Source organism: Bos javanicus, chromosome 25 (assembly GCF_032452875.1).
Source record: "Bos javanicus breed banteng chromosome 25, ARS-OSU_banteng_1.0, whole genome shotgun sequence".
Taxonomy (NCBI): Eukaryota; Metazoa; Chordata; class Mammalia; order Artiodactyla; family Bovidae; genus Bos; species Bos javanicus.
Window position 1 is genome coordinate 33761710 of NC_083892.1, and position 15926 is coordinate 33777635.

The 15926-nt window shown below is 53.9% G+C and overlaps 2 protein-coding genes across 3 annotated transcripts in view; one reads left to right on the forward strand and one right to left on the reverse strand.

Moving 5' to 3' along the window:
* Nucleotides 1-154: 154 nt before the first annotated feature.
* Nucleotides 155-5872, forward strand: NSUN5 (NOP2/Sun RNA methyltransferase 5). The gene is made up of 10 exons (XM_061401929.1): nt 155-297; nt 396-518; nt 1715-1889; nt 1983-2091; nt 4007-4145; nt 4237-4352; nt 4720-4898; nt 5075-5285; nt 5361-5501; nt 5576-5872. Exons 1-10 carry the CDS (start codon nt 205-207, stop codon nt 5676-5678), a joined length of 1389 nt encoding a protein of 462 aa, XP_061257913.1. The 5' UTR covers nt 155-204; the 3' UTR covers nt 5679-5872.
* The window catches only part of POM121C (POM121 transmembrane nucleoporin C), a 43979-nt gene continuing 33918 nt past the window's right edge, over nt 5866-15926 (reverse strand). For both annotated transcript variants that reach the window (XM_061401928.1, XM_061401927.1), the window contains exons 6-13: nt 15299-15390; nt 14139-14212; nt 13374-13498; nt 13157-13259; nt 12752-12928; nt 9438-11099; nt 8332-8454; nt 5866-8025 (exon numbers count right to left, since the gene is read on the reverse strand). In XM_061401928.1, the coding sequence (XP_061257912.1) occupies nt 7928-8025; nt 8332-8454; nt 9438-11099; nt 12752-12928; nt 13157-13259; nt 13374-13498; nt 14139-14212; nt 15299-15390 (2454 nt within the window). In that variant the 3' untranslated portion in view covers nt 5866-7927. The remainder of the gene's footprint in view (nt 8026-8331; nt 8455-9437; nt 11100-12751; nt 12929-13156; nt 13260-13373; nt 13499-14138; nt 14213-15298; nt 15391-15926) is intronic.

Below are 15926 nucleotides of genomic sequence, written 5' to 3' on the forward strand. Positions count from 1 at the left end.
AGTGGTCAGCCGGGGTCTCTGCGTTGCCCTCCAGACCCTTACAGGAGTGTGAACTGCCACACGCCCTGGAACCACCTCAATGGGTGCTGGGACTTCCGGGTCCGGAACACCCGTGCCCTTTGACCCCGGAAGTCAGGTGGGGGCGGTGCGGAGCCGCGCGCGCTTCGCGACAGAGCCGTAAAGGCGCTCGCGCGGGCACGGAGCATGGCTGTGTACTCGGCGGCGGCGGCCGTGCTGGCCGGCGTGGAGAGCCGCCAGGGTTCGCTCAAGGGGCTGGTATACGCCAGCAACTTCCAGGTAGCAGGGTTCGGGGTTCGTGCCCGGGAGGGGGGCCCCGGCAGGGGCCTAGCTCGGCCCGGCCCGCGTCTCACCTGGGTTCTCTCGGCCGAGCGCAGAACGTGAAGCAGCTGTACGCGCTGGTGTGCGAGACGCAGCGCTACTCCGCCGTGCTGGACGCCGTGATCGCCAACGCCGGCCTCCTGCGAGCCGAGAAGAAGCTGCGGCCGCACCTAGCCAAGGTAACTGGAGGGTGCGTGCTAAATGGCTTCAGTCGTGTCCGACTCTGTGAGACCCCATGAACAGCAGCCCACCAGGCTCCTCTGTCCACAGGATTCTCCAGGCAAGAATACTGGAGTGGGTTGCCGTATCTCTGTCCAACAGGAGGGTGAGCCCCTCCTAACCTTAGGGTCTCTGCTCCGTCGCCGTCCACTGTGTGATGCTAGCAAGTCGCTCCGAAATGAGGAGCGCAGCCCCTCGCTGGTTTAAGAATTGAGAGGAGGTGCACATACTTTCAGTTCAGTTCAGTCGCTCAGTCGTGTCAGACTCTTTGCGACCCCATGAATCGCAGGACGCCAGGCCTCCCTGTCCATCACCAATTCCCGGAGTTCACTCAGACTCACGTCCATCGAGTCGGTGATGCCATCCAGCCATCTCATCCTCTGTCCTCCCCTTCTCCTCCTGCCCCCAATCTCTCCCAGCATCAGTCTTTTCCAATGAGTCAACTCTTCGCATGAGGTGGCCAAAGTACTGGAGTTTCAGGTTTAGCATCATTCCTTCCAAAGAAATCCCAGGGCACATACTTTAGGCGAAGGCAATGGCAGCCCACTCCAGTACTCTTGCCTGGAAGATCCCATGGATTGGAGGAGCCTGGTAGGCTGCAGTCCATGGGGTCGCTAAGAGTCGGATAGGACTGAGCGACTTCACTTTCCCTTTTCACTTTCATGCATTGGAGAAGGAAACGGCAACCAACTCCAGTGTTCTTGCCTGGAGAATCCCAGGGGCGGGAGAGCCTGGTGGGCTGCTGTCTCTGGGGTCGCACAGAGTCGGACACGACTGAAGCGACTTAGCAGCAGCAGCAGCACATGCTTTAACTTTGAGCCTTGTGTGAAAGATTAAGAACAGAAGACCAAAGTGTTGATAGCACAGCAAGCTCTGTTTAGGTAAAACGAAAAGGTGATGTTGACAAGGGAGGAGGGTTCAGATCCAGAGCTTTTCCTGGTGAGAAGCCATGGGGAAGGGGTTCGGGACTGGGAAGCCAGGCACCAGGTTCAAATCATGACCTATCCGTTAATTTCTTGTGTGATCTTGAACAGGGTAGCTCACTTTTACCCGTTACTATCTTGATAGGTGGTCTGTTCAACTCTTCCAGTTCCAGCACTGTGGAGTTCCAGGATCTTCATACTCAAGGTTTTCTCGCCTCCTTTCTCCATCCCAGGTGCTAGTATATGATTTATTGCTGGGAAAAGGCTTTAGAGGGCGCGGGGGCCGATGGAAACCTCTGCTGGAGCGGCACCAGGCCAGGCTGAAGGCTGAGTTGGCGCGGCTCAAGGTTCGTCAAGGTGTGAGCCGGAATGAGGACCTGTTGGAAGTGGGATCCAGGCCTGGCTCAGGTGAGCTGGGAGGTGTTGTGGAGATAGGGGATAGCCATCAGGCCCTCGGGAGTGGGCCCGGTTCCTGCTCACTCACTGCTGATTGCTTCCTAGCCTCCCAGGTGCCTCGATTTGTGCGAGTGAACATTCTGAAGACCTGCGCTGAAGATGCCATTGATTATTTTAAGAGACAAGGTTTCTCCTACCAGGGTCGGGCTTCCAGGTGAGTTTAGAACCCTGCCTGAGCATGGAATGGGCTTCCCAGGTGGCTCAGTGGTTAAGAATCAGCCTACCAATGCAGGGGATCCAGGTTTGATCCTTGGATCGGGAAGATCCCCTGGAGGAGGAAATGGCAAACCACTCCAGTATTCTTGCCTGGAGAACCCCTTGGACAGAGCAGCTTGGTGGGCTGCAGTCAATGGGGGTCACACAGAGTCAGACGCGACTGAGCATGGAATGTTGTATTAAATAGAAGTGACTAGAATAGGTCTCCTTGTCTTGTGCCTGATTTTAGAGCAAGAACTTTCGGCCTTTCCCCATTGAGTGTGATGTGAGCTGTGGGTCTGTCATATGCAGACTTTATTATTTTGCTGTATGTTCCTTCAGTACCAAGTTTGATGAGAATTTTTATCATGGGTGGATGCTGAATTTTTTCAAATGGCTTTTCTGCATCTGTTGAGATGGTCATGTGATTTTTGTCTTGTTTGCGGTATATCACATGTTGATTACTTTGTGGATATGGAACCACCCTTGCATCCCTGAACTTGGCATCTTGCGCATTCCTTGTTTGAACAGATGTCACTGTTGCACACCCATTTGGTCAGAGTATAAACGGAGTTATCGTACATGCTTCCCTGCTGTCTGTCTGGTCGTTTACTGCTCTGCCTTTGGTGTTTCTCTTCTCTGGACACGGCCTGGGTTTAAGCAGCGTATCCTGCCGTGACTGGCAGGAGAGCCCTCAGCCGGCCTCCCCACGTCCAGACTTTGTTGTCACGCTCATCCTCTTTGTGTTGGGTGCAGAAAGTTCTGGATGCAGATCTGACGCTTTACTCCCTCACTAGAAACCCTTGGCCCTCCGCTGGGCTGTGCCTCCCTGCCCCATTTCCAGGCTCGCCTGCTGTGCACCTGTGTTCCCACGGTGGTTGCTGCTCAGTAGCCACCCACCCCCACCCCCACCGCCCCGCCCCGCCCCTGCACTCTCCTGCCTCCTGTTCTGTCCATCCACAGCTCTGGGAAGTGGCCTCCTCTCCCTCTGTCGCCCTCCTCTCCCTCCGTCGCTCTCATCTGTTGTAGATGTCTCCCTGTCAGCCTTCAGCGTGTCGCTTAGAGACCAGGGTGGTGGAGGATGGCTGTATGTAGGTTTGGATACCAGCTCTGCTACTTGTTGGGCTTCCCTAGTGGCTCAGACGGTAAAGAATGTGCCTGCAATGTGGGAGGCCTGGGTTTGGTCCCTGAGTTGGGAAGATCCCCTGGAGAAGGGAATGGCTTCCCACTCCAGTATTCTTGCCTGGAGAATTCCATGGACAGAGGACCCTGGTGGGCTACAGTCCACAGGGTCTCAGAGTCGGACATGACTGAGCGATTCACTCTTTCTTTCTGCTACTTGTTAGCTTTCTCATTTGAGTTGTTACTCTCGAGTTATTTTCATGTTTTCTACATGGAGCAAGTGAATGGACAGTGCTTCTCCATAGTTTAGAGAACAAAGTTTTCACCTCAGCTCCTCAGGGTACTAATTCTTCCATCAGGAATCGACTCAGTATTCACCTCCCTGTACCAGGCCCCTCTCCCCAGGGTTATGTTCTGATAGTACTGGCTGTTGCGAGCCTAATGTGTGCAAAATCTTTTCTTAACGAGGTTTGCATGCCATTTAATACCCACCTACCGTTTTCCAGAAGTACAGAGGCTGAGGCGCCCATGCCTCCACCTCTGGGATCTTCTGGACACAGAGTCAGACCTGAGAACCCCATTCTCTTACCTGCTGCCTCTATCTTATCAGCGTGTTAATATACTTAAAAGTAGAGCAGTTTTAAGCATTTGTCGCATCAGTAAGCAGTCAGGTGACGTGTGACGTGCCTGGCTGGTACCTGGCCTTGAAGGATGCATAAAATGTGGAATAAGCAGTTCGTATTCCCTGGCAGCCTCAACGACATCAGGGCCCTCAAAGGGAAGTGTTTTCTCCTGGATCCCTTGCTGCCAGAGTTGCTTGTGTTTCCTGCCCAAACAGATCTGCACGACCATCCACTGTACCAAGCTGGTCACCTCATCCTGCAAGACAAGGTAGGGAGGATGGGTGGAAAGGGGGGAAACAGGTAGGGAGTGGTCAGCCTGGGGCCTCCGTTCACCCAGCCCCTGTGCTCTGCGCTGCCAGGCAAGCTGTCTCCCGGCCATGCTGCTGGCTCCGCCCCCAGGGTCCCACGTCATTGATGCATGCGCTGCCCCAGGCAATAAGACCAGTCACCTGGCTGCTCTTCTCAAGAACCAAGGGTGAGTGCCCTGGTCAGACAGGAGCGGGGTGGGATCTGATCCCGTACTTTGTAGGAAGAGATAAGGAACACTTATTCCAGGAAGTCCTGCAGGCTGAAAGGAGGCCTTGCCTTTCAGCGTTCCCTTCAGGACCTAGGGCAGTTCCCTAAGCTTCCCAGTGGGCGGCAGGTATGAGCTGTGAGTCCCTGAGCCCTCGGAGCACAGAGCCCAGGCCAGCTATTTCTGACCACTGAGCTTTTAAATTTAGAATTTAAAGACATTTAAATAGCGTGTCTTGACTTCAAGTACGTGTTACTGTGTCAGAGTTGTGGGCTCTTACACGCTCCTTTAAGTTCTCAGTTCACTTCAACTCTGTTCCCCTCCCTAGGAAGATCTTCGCCTTTGACCAGGATGCCAAGCGACTGGCGTCTATGGCTACCCTGCTGGCCCGGGCGGGGGTCTCCTGCTGCGAGCTGGCCGAGCAGGACTTCCTGGCGGTCTCGCCCTCGGACCAGCGTTATTGTCAGGTCCAGTACATCTTGCTGGATCCCTCCTGTAGCGGCTCTGGTGAGATGGCGGGGAGCACGGCCCAGGGCCCCACAGACCCAGAGCAACCTTGGGGCATGAGGGGTGGTTGGGTGTCCTGGCCTGAGGTTTGGTTCCTGTGACGCTTGACAGACGTGCTCTCCTGGAAGCGGAATCTGCTCTTCCGGGCTGGCTGTGCTGAAAGCACTCTTCCCTAGGGATGCCCAGCAGGCAGCTGGAGGAGCCCAAGTCTTGCACGCCGAGCCCAGAGCGCCTGCGAGCACTGGCTGCCTTCCAGCAGCGGGCACTGAGCCACGCGCTCACGTTTCCCGCCCTGCGACGCCTCGTCTACTCCACGTGCTCTGTCTGCCAAGAAGAGAATGAAGACGTGGTGCGAGCCGCCTTGCAGCAGAGCCCGGGGGCCTTCAGGTAGTGGGTGTCCACCAGGGCCTGGGGGAGGGGGCCGCCTCTGACCTAGAAGCCCATCCCATTTCCTGCCTGCAGGCTGGCTCCCGTCCTCCCCTCCTGGCCGCACCGAGGCCTCAGTGCCTTTCCAGGCGCTGAACACTGCCTCCGGGCCTCCCCTGAGACCACGCTCACCGGTGGCTTCTTCATCGCGGTGCTTGAGCGGGTAGAGGAGCCGAGGTGAGTGACTGGGGGGCCTCCTGGAAGAGGCTGGAGGACTGGGGCACATCTCACTCCCTTTACTTTTCTTCTAGCTCCGGCTCACAAGCCAAAGCAGCAGCGTCAGAGCTGACGCCCAGCCCAGCCCCAAAGGGGAAGAAGAGGCGGCGGAAAGCGGCGGCTGCCCCTGGCACGTAGTGGGCGCAGAGCGCCGACTCCTCTCAGGCCCCAGATGGCAGTCTGGTCATGGCTAGAGGAAGAAGACCGGGAACCCTGTTCCTCCAGCTGGAGAGAGGACACTCCTCTGCTTTGGGTCCCCTTCCCTGGGCTGTGCTTTTGTGGGTGACGCACTGCTGCTCACAAAAATAAAACGCAGGACATGGTCTACGATAGATCACAGTTTTTTTTATTCTTAATGACATAAGCAAGGAGAAAAATCTCACATTCATACTAAAAATTCCAACTAGACTCACAGGAATTCAGTCTTCGTGTATAATGGAAAGTCCCAGTCTCCCGTCCCTGTCCAGTGCACGTGCGTGTCCACACCCACATTTCCGCGCTCACACTCGGGACGGGGGGCTCCTGAACCAGCTGTCCTGCCTGTGGAGCTGAGGTAATCGAGCCGAGGGTCTACCTTCCGTGAGGTATAAGCAGCAGCCTGATTTCTAGACCCGTGCCCGCCCCTTCCCATCCGAGCAGGTACTCGGGACTCAGGCCCCCCGCAGCTCCACACACAACAGAGCTCTCGGGGTGTGGAGGCGCATCCCCCGCCACGAACCATTCACCCTCAGTCACAAAGGGGAGGGGACTAGTTACACCTACATCACATTATTCATAAAATAAGAATTACATTTTGTTTCCAGAAGGAGCTCAAGTCCCTCAGGAATGCTGCTGGGACAGCACCTGAGCCTCCTCTTCACACAGGCATAACTTAACTCTACACAACTAATTTCTAATCAAATAGCATTTATACTGAACCACCTCAATGAACCAAGCTTGAAGGAATTTAAAAGGCAATTTAGCTTAAATACAAAAATAAATTTTTATTGTTAAAAAATGTTTAAATATTTTTTTTTTCTTTTAATTTAGACACACGCATTCATACTTCTCCCAAAGAGGATGGGCATGGCAGCAAGGCTCATGGGCCTGGGGTAAGGGGTTTGGGAACAAAGGGAGAAGGGAAGGGATGGAGGGAGGAAGACAACAATTTTAAAATGGTTCACTAATTTAGGGTTTCTACCGTATACTACAGACACTGAGGCTAGGTAGGTGGGAAAGGGCGAGCACAGGGCAGAAGCCCTTCCCCTTGGCCCCGTGCTCCTGGGCTGCCAGCCCTTAAAGTCGAAACACCATGTCAGAATTCAAGACTCGGCACCTGGAGCCGCAGTGGCGCCACTGTCCACGTCGCTTAGCAAGGCCCCAGAAACGAGCAACAGTTAATAAGTCCGGCACTACCAACATGCCGCCACTCACACAATTCAATTCTTCCTCCAAACTCGATTCAAAGAGCAACAGACGTGAGCATCAGACAAAACAACACAGGACAAAGCTTTAAACAGACGATCCCGGAGAGGCAGACGGGCCCAGTGGGGTCAACGGGGATGATGGGGGAGCCGGCAGCTGAAAGCAGCAGGGTGGGGTGGCTGTGTGTGGGGTGTCCTGCCTGTGCCAAGAGCTTCCCTCTCCCAAGGGAGGCACCACCCCTGGGTCTGCCAGGCTAACAGTCTTGAGCCACCAAGCTTTGAGGGGCCAAACTGGCAGAGTGGGCTGGAAGTGAAAGGTCAGCTCGGACTTGGCAGGACGAAGTGGAATAGCAGGAGCTGCACCTTGGAGCTGGGGTCTCCAAGGCAAAGCTAGACTCAGGATCATTTTAAAAGGAATCGACCCTGCAAGGAACCGGTGAGGGATGAAGCAGCAAGAAGTGGGGAAAGAGTCCCCTCATGGGACTGGAGGGGGAAAGCCACTTGTACAGCCAAGCCAAGCCCGGTGTGGCTTCAGGGACGGTCCACCCCAACCCATCAAGTGCACAGAGATGCAGGTGGCAGGGCTTGACCTGCTGGCCTCCGGCCAAGATGGCTCTCGGGGGAGAAGGCGGGCAGCAGGCTGCCTGCCTGAGCTCACACACTACACGAGCGTCGGGGAAGGAAGTGGGCAGTATGTACAGATGTTTCTTTAGTTCTCTCCAGCTTCACCAGTTCAACTGTTCAAGTAAGGTAACAGGCTTCTGCCCTGCCACGTCCCTCCCCCCATGGCCCCCCAACCTGGGGCTTCTGCTTCCTGAAAGAGGGAAATAGCCCCGGATGCTGCCACTACCTCCCTGGGGGCTGAAGCCAGAGGCCTGGGGTTGGTCTGCTTGACGGAACTAGAAGGATCAGAGGCTCTTCCTAGCAGGTGCCGAGGTCCAGATTTGGGCAAGGGGTGGTGGGGGGCTGGGGGAGGGACGAAGGCTATTTCTTGCGGGTGTGCTGCCTCCGGGCCTGTAGGCGCTGTCGAGCCCCTGGGGTCTTGGATCCCGCACCGATGGAAAAGGAAGGGGCTGTCGATCCTGGAAAGATTCAACAAGATCTCATGAGGGCGGCTGGGACCCGGGAGCACTTCTCTAAAGAACACTGGGTGCTGGAAAAAGGCAATCCCTCTGGGAGAGGCACTGGTTAAAAATGCAAAATCACAAGACCACAGACAGTCTGGGAACAAGGCCTGGACCAACATTTTCACCTGGATTCCGAGTGGTCAGTTGCCCAACTCCAAACGTGGGCGGCGCTGGACTCCTGGATCGGCCTCAGACAGCTGGATGCTGCCAGCCCGCCCCACCCCTCTCCAGAGAGGAGACAAGGTCACACTGGCCACTTACCGAAAGGTCCGACTCCGACAAAGCCTTGGGCAGGTGTTGAGGACGCCCCAAAGGAGAGGCTGCTGCCAGCTGCTCCCACCCCAGGGGCTGGGGTGTTCTGACCGAAGGTGGGCGTGGAGGTGCCTAGGATGGAGAGAGAGAGCTGTAGGGACCAGGCTGGGGAGCAGAGGGGGAGGAGCCTCGAGGGAGTTCGGCTCCTGACAGGGCCTTCCCGCAGGATATCTGGGCTCTGGGTCCCCCCACTGAAGGACAGCACCGAGCTTCACACCTGCTACGCTGGGCGAGCCTCCCAGCTGGCTGCCAGCGGTGCCACGGCAGGGCTGGCTTCTGGCCACCTAAGGAGCAGGGCCCCTCCGCCTTTAGCCTGAGCCCGATTACCTGCCCCCTGAGGACTAGATGCGTTGTCTCTCCCCTTGTTCGCTTGTCCTCCCCTCTCTGCCCTATGGGTCCCCTGAGGCCCACTGGGACTCCCCAACCAGTCCTGCTGTCCCTTCAGCCTCACCTTCTCATGTAGGGGGAGGCTGGCTGGGGGGTGGTGGGGGGGTGGAAGGCAGATTTCTGCCACTCAAGCTTTCCCTCCCCTCCCTCTCCCACCTCATCACCACCATTGCTCCAGACCCCACCTCCCCCATGGGCACTGACTCTGCGCCCACCTCCCCAGAACACCTGGCCACCACCCATCCCACTGTACTTGCTTCAGATTCAACAGGTTGGCTTCACCAGCTACCACTTAATTCAGGCCTACGTCACAACTGAACATGGCTGGGAAAACAGCAGTGCTGACGGGCCTCACTCTCAACATCGTGAGCGTGTGACGCTGCCTATGATGCTACACCCTCTCCCCAGCTCCGAAGCGACTACTTGGGAGGTCCTGCGAGGCCCTCTCACACCCGCCTCCACCCACACCCCAAACCCTCCTCGTCACAGTCTCGGAGATTAAGTCCATTACTTTCTCAGAAAGGCATTCCTCTGCACTCAGTAATCACGTATTTTACCAAGAAACTGATACTGTATTGATGCATTTAATGCCCATCTCCTTACTACCCCTACATAAAGCTCCAAAGAGTGGACGCTGCCCAGTGGGCCAAGTCAACTCGTGATCATACCTCCAAACACAGGTTTGCTGTCCGGCGTGCTGGTCACACTGAAGGCAAAGGACGTGGTCTGGCTGGGCGTGCCCAAGCTGTTCTGACTCAAGCCTCCCCCAAAAGGTGCTGTGCTGCCAGTGGCCCCACTCTGTCCTGCCCCGAAGCCGAACGCTCCAGAGGCAGCGCCGGTGCCCGGGGTGGCCACACTCATCCCAAAGGCCCCACTCCCAGCCAGGGTGGCTGGTCCCCCAAACATGAAGGGCGATGGTGTCGTGCCGCCGAACACCGAGCCGCTGGTCCCGCTGCTGGTAGTCTGGGTGGTAGCGCCAAAGCCAGAGGTGGTGGCCGCACCAAAGGAGAAAACAGCTGTGGCGCTGCCAAAGGCCGGCCGGGTGGTGGCGGAGGTGCCGAAGGCGGAGGGTGTGGCTTTCAGACTGCCAAACGCCGGCTGCGCGGCGCCGCCGAACGCTGGCTGGGCTGGGGTCGGCGCTGGGGTCGCAGTCGGGGCTGGGGCCGCAGAGTTACCAAAAGTGAAAGAGCTGCCAAAGCTGGGCACGAGAGCCGGCTTGGCAGCCCCCTGAGGCTGCCCCTCAGCGGCCCCGAAGGTGGGCTGGGGGTTGGCGCCTGGGTAGGATGGGAGAGGGGGCTTGGCGCCCGAGGCAAAGGGAATGTTGAAGGCTGGGGTGGCGGTGCTGCTGAACGTCAGCGTGGGCTGGCCGGTGGTGGCTGGAGCGGAGGTGCTGAGGCTGCTGCCAAAACCACCGAAGCCAGTGCTGCTGCTGCTGCTGCTGCTGGGGGCTGTCTGAGGGGCACTGGGAAGTGACTGGCCAAAGGTGGTGACTGATGTGGAGGTGGGCATGGCAGGAGGCTTGCCAAATTGGAATATGGAGCCCCCAGCTGGGGTGAAGCTGGCACCAGAAGTCGGGGGAGTCCCAAAGAGGAAGGGCTGGGAGGCGGAAGCAGTGGTGCTGGTCACGCTGCTGAGGGTGCTGGTCACGCTGCTCACACCGAAGCTGAACGAGGGCTTCGGAGCAGAGTCTGTGGAGGTGCTGGCTGTGGTCACGGAAGTCACTGTGGAGGTGGCAGTGGCCTGGCCGGTGAAGAGAGGGGCACTCGTGGTAGTGGCCAGAGTAGCTGTTTGCTTCAAGAAGGGAGTTAGCCCGGGCACAGATGTGGGTGGCCCCACACTGCTAAAGATTGGCTTGAAAGCGGGGGCTGTGCTGCTGGCAGTCGTGGGGAGGGCCGAGCTGGAAGATGCCACAGCCGTGACCGTGGAAGGGCTAGAGGGCAAGGGGTCCCCATTCTCGCTTTTCAGGGGGGCCACAAAAATGGGCCTGAACATGGGCGATGCTGAAGACGCAGCAGGGGCTACAGAAGCAGGAGGGTTGGCAGCTGGGGTGCTCAGCATTCCAAACAGGATACTCTGCTTGGGGCTGGGAGGCGGGGTGGACAGGGCCTGGGATTTGGTGGACGTCTCAGCCGAAGGGGCCGGAGGGGACTTGGTGGCATCGGTGACGGGTCCTGGGGAAGAAGCCGGGGTCAGCCCCAAGACAGTAGTGGTGGATCTGGAGTCGGAGGAGGTGGCTGGAAGGGCTCCTGACTGTGAGGAGCTCAGAGAGGCCAGAGGACTGGGTGTCTTCGGGGGCGAATCGGCCACAGTGCTGGTCACTCCAGCAGGTTCTGTGGAGAAAGAAAGTGGAGAAAGCAAATTTGAAATACTTCAGATGTGACAGTGTGGCGAATCGGCCACAGTGGTGGTCACTCCAGCAGGCTCTGTGGGAAAGAAAGTGGAGAAAGCAAATCTGGAATACTTCAGATGTGATGGTGTGGCGAATCAGCCACAGTGGTGGTCACTCCAGCAGGTTCTGTGGGAAAGAAAGTGGAGAAAGCAAATCTGGAATACTTCAGATGTGACGGTGCTCAAAGCCCAGCACAGTGCTCGGGATTCAACAGTCAACAATTACGACTAAATCCATGTCACAGGACTTAAAAGTGTTCATTCCTGAAAACAGGCCAGTGTTCGTAATCTCCACCCTTCACAGATCATAAGAAAGACTTCAGAAGAGGATAAAAAGTGGGCCCTGTTGGGGATTACATGTACAGAAATGAAGAAAATTCCAATCACCTGAACTTAAGTCCACTTAATAATCTAGATACACCTTATACAGCTAACAAAGGTGCACTGGCCTGTATTCACCTGCCAGGTCCAAGTAGAGAGCATATAACATGAATGAGGAGGTGGTCTCTGAGCCATCTGATACCTGACACATTCTACGATACGATACAGTGCGGCAGAGGAGTGTGTGTATATGCAGTGCCAGGAAGGCTGAACAGCAACAGACCTTGGCAACTTCGAGAAGAGTAATGTTACCTTGTGACCGTAGTCTAAGCGTGGGATAAGACATCCTAACCATGTGATCACTGACACTTCCGGGATACCTCACGAGGTCAGCGTTATTTTCTCATCTTACAGATGATGACAAACAAGGCTCAGAGGAGCTGAGGGACTGGGTTTCAAGTCAAGAGCCACTTGGCGACCAAAACTAAGCTGCCTCCCTCAGCTCTGAGTGTTGCAGCCCTTCCCTAAAACTGATGACAACTTCTAAAGCGCTTAGGCCTGCACCAGCTCTGGTTGGAGGAGCTAGAACAGGGTTAGCCTTTAGGACAATTCCCAGGAATTGATGAGCATGGTGCTTTTACTTCTTTAAAAAATTTTTTTATTAAATTACTTGGCTGTGTTTGGGCTTTCTCTAGTGGCAGCGAGCGGGGGCTACTCCTGGTTGTGGTGTGTGGGCTTCTCACTGTGGTGGCTTCTTTTGCTGTGAAGCAGGGGCTCCAGGCACCCAGGTTCAGCAGCTGGGGCTCACAGGTCCTGAGCACGTGGGCTTAGCTGCCCTGCAGGGTGTGCCATCTTCCCGGACCAGGGATCAAATCTGAGTCCCTGTACATGTGAGTACAGTCCCATGTACACCCGTGGCTGATTCATGTCAACGTACGGCAAAAACCACCACAATATCGTAAAGTAATTAGCCTCCAATTAAAATAACTAATTAAAAAAAAAAATCTGAGTCCCTGCACTGGCAGGTAGACTCTTCCCACCCATATACCACCAGGGAAGTGCTGGCACTTACACTTCTACCTAAACCAAGGCTGACGTCATCACACGCGCCAAAGCAAGCTCTCCTGGGAACTCCCTGGCAGCCCAGAGTAGTTAGGACTCCACGCTTCCACTGCAGCGGTCTGGGTTTGATGCCTGGTCAGGGGATTAAGATCCTACAAGCTGTGTGGTGTGACCAAAAAACAAACAAAACAAAGTAAGCTCTCCCACTCACCAGGGAGGGAAGGTAGCCCCGGGGAATTCTGCATCTTCTTCAAGCTCTCCAAAAGTGGGTTAGCGCTAGGGGCTTGGAGGGTGGTTGGGGATGAAGCAGTCCCAGCGGCAGGCAGGGTCAAAGTGAAGGAAGACTGACCGGCAGGTGGGGCCTCGGTAACAGAGGTCGAGGCAGCGTCTAGGGACAAAAGAAAAGATGACACTGTTTGGGAACTCTTTCCAGTTGCGTATCACGGAGCACGGGAAGTCTGGGGCCTCAGTACAACTCACAAAGGTTTCCCTTCAATGCTCACCATTCTCCAGATTCCACTGAGGGCCCAAATGGATTTCCCACATGAGAAAGACCAAAATAAAACCCAAGGAGACAAAGCCTCTCTGGAGTGGGAAACTGATCTATATTCCTTACCAGTCTTATCCTCTAAGACTTTGTTAAACCATTGTAACGAAGCTTTCTTTTCCAAGTCCAAGTCCTCAGCAGTGATCGAATAACCAAGCTGGGGAGGTGGAGGCTACCAAAGAGAAAGAGAAGTTGTTAATCAGGAGAAACTGTAAGAATCCTGTATTTAGCCTTCCTAAGGTAGAGCTAAGCTGGGGTGGGCAGAAGTAGAGGGACAGGACCATACCAAGGTCAGCTGGTCTCCTCGCCTGGAGGGCAGCAGCTGAACCTTCCGTTTACGCTGCCCGGAGCTGCCAGGTGTTGACGGGGAATTCCATGAGTTCTGCTTCTTCCCTGTGGTTGGATCTGCAACTAAAGAAAGACTTAATCTTCTTCTCTGCCAGAAATGGACAGGTTATCTATCTCCTGTTTTTAACATGGAATTCTCACTGGGTATCTCTGAAAGATTCTATTTTCCATGATTTGGGCTCTTGGATGGTGTTTGCTAGACTACTTCTAATAGTCAAGAGGATATAAAGGGAGAATTGCTCCAAATCAAAGTATACAACTACTTCTGTTGTTCAGTCATGTCCAACTCTTTGCAACCCTATGGACTGTAGCCTGCCAGGGTCTTCTGTCCATGGGATTTTTCAGGCAAGAATACTGGTGTAGGTTGCCATTTCCTTCTCCAGGACATCTTCCCTACCCATGGATTAAACCTGTGTCTCCTGTATTAGCAGGTGGATTCTTTACCACTGAGCCATCAGGGAAGCCCAGAAAACTGCTTACTGGACAATAGTCATCTGGACTGCTCACAGATACCTCACCCTAAACTTATCCATAGCCTACTGTTATCACATATTATACTGTATTTCTCTGAGTCACCTTTCTCCCTTACCTGACTATAAACCTCTGAAAGACAGAAACATCTCTCTCTGTATCCACCAGGCCCTTGACAAAGCAATGCTCAATACTTCCACCAATAGCCGCTCTACTGCACTCATCAACTTACTCTTTTCTCCCTGGGACTCCTTGTCTGTTACCAATGGAGTTGAAGAACTAGAATGATGAGAAAGCTCCTCTTCTCTGTAGGAGAAAAAGGCACAATTAAGTTTAGAAAGATTTGCTGACAGAAAGTACTGGATAACTTCCTATACCTGCTTGCCTACCAACTGGTCTAGAACTACCATGATTTAGGACCTCAGTAGGCCAGGACAAAAAAAAAATAGAAGTCAAAAGAAAATCCCAATAGAAATGAATGGAGGCAGTTTATGGAAGCCATGGAGAAAGCTTTGTCTTAAAACAACCACACATCAACACTTTTCAAAACCTTACTTACAGCCCACCAAGTTCCTAAAAGTTCTAGTCACACGTCTGATCCCTAAATTTGACCACAGGTACCCAGAGGGGTGGCTGGAGTCCAGAATGTGAAGTCTGCTGCCCACTGACATCATCCACTCTGTCTGCTCTGTTCCGTACGGTCTCTACTCCTGCACCCCCATCACTCACAGTACAGTGTCGGGGAGAGAGCCAGAGGCCTCTACAGTTGGGAACAGAAGAATGGTAAGAGATGAGAGCGACTCAGGTGGGCAGTTCACTGTCCTCTACATGCTGATTTCTTCAGTCCTCCAAATCAGAGCTGAGGAAAACCCAAGAGCCAAGTAAATGTCCCTCCTTTCCTGCCCCTCTCATTAATCCATGCAGCAAATAATAATGGATTCAGTTCAGTCGCTCAGTTGTGTCCGACTCTTTGCGACCTCATGGACTGCAGCACACCAGGCCTCCCTGTGCATCACCACCTCCTGTTTACCCAAACTCAAGTCTGTTGAGTTGGTGAACCATCCAACCATCTCATCCTCTGTCGTCCCCTTCTCCTCCTGCCCTCAACCTTTCCCAGCATCAGGGTCTTTTCCAATGAGTCAACTCCTCGCATGAGGTGGCCAAAGTACTGGAGTTTCAGCTTTAGCATCATTCCTCCCAAAGAAATCCCAGGGCTGATCTCCTTTAGAATGGACTGGTTGGATGTCCTTGTAGTCCAAGAGTCTTCTCCAACACCACAGTTCAAAAGCATCAATTCTTCGGTGCTCAGCTTTCTTTACAGTCCAACTCTCACATCCATACACGATTACTGGAAAACCCATAGCCTTGACTAGATGGACCTGATTACCTTACCTTACTTTCTTTGCTGGCCTCTCTGGTGTCTGGGAGCGGGATGAGGCTGGGCTAGAGAATGGAGATGAACTGGGACCACTCCTCTTCCACAGCTAAAAGTCAAATACAAGTAAGATTGACCCTGGTTGATAGTTTATCATCCGACCTTTGATAAAGTTCTGTTCATCACTGCATATAACATCTCCTTTTAAGTAACTTAAGAAAAAGTATGAAGAACTAATGGCATGCTAACTAATAAAAGTAGAACGGAAGAATGTACTTTTGGCATTATGTTACAAAAAAGGATGTCACAATCACTTAACAGTTTAGAGCTAAGATGTACGTATAAGTTTGCTCCATATTATCTATGGAAACAATAAAAGTCAACTAAGAAACTGTTCCAACGAAGACAACCTAGTAAACTAGTTTAGTTTTGGTCTCATTAAATTTTCAGTTTTACTTCATTAACTTTATTTTTAAAAATACATTATCACGACATTTATGACTTCTGTAACATTAGTGGTATTTATCATTATATGATAATTATCCATACATCTGTCTCCTCACCAAGCGGAGTTCCCTGATATCAAGGGTAGTCTGGGGACTTCCCTGGTGGTCCAGTGATTAAGAATATGCCTTGCAATGCAAG

What these genes read in the sequence shown, in the direction of transcription:
- NSUN5 (XM_061401929.1), top strand. Translation starts at nt 205, where the DNA reads ATGGCTGTGTACTCGGCGGCGGCGGCCGTGCTGGCCGGCGTGGAGAGC. An exon ending in ACCTCATCCTGCAAGACAAG is followed by an intron (nt 4,146 to 4,236) that starts GTAGGGAGGATG and finishes CTGCGCTGCCAG; the next exon opens with GCAAGCTGTCTCCCGGCCAT. An exon ending in TCCCTCCTGTAGCGGCTCTG is followed by an intron (nt 4,899 to 5,074) that starts GTGAGATGGCGG and finishes ACTCTTCCCTAG; the next exon opens with GGATGCCCAGCAGGCAGCTG.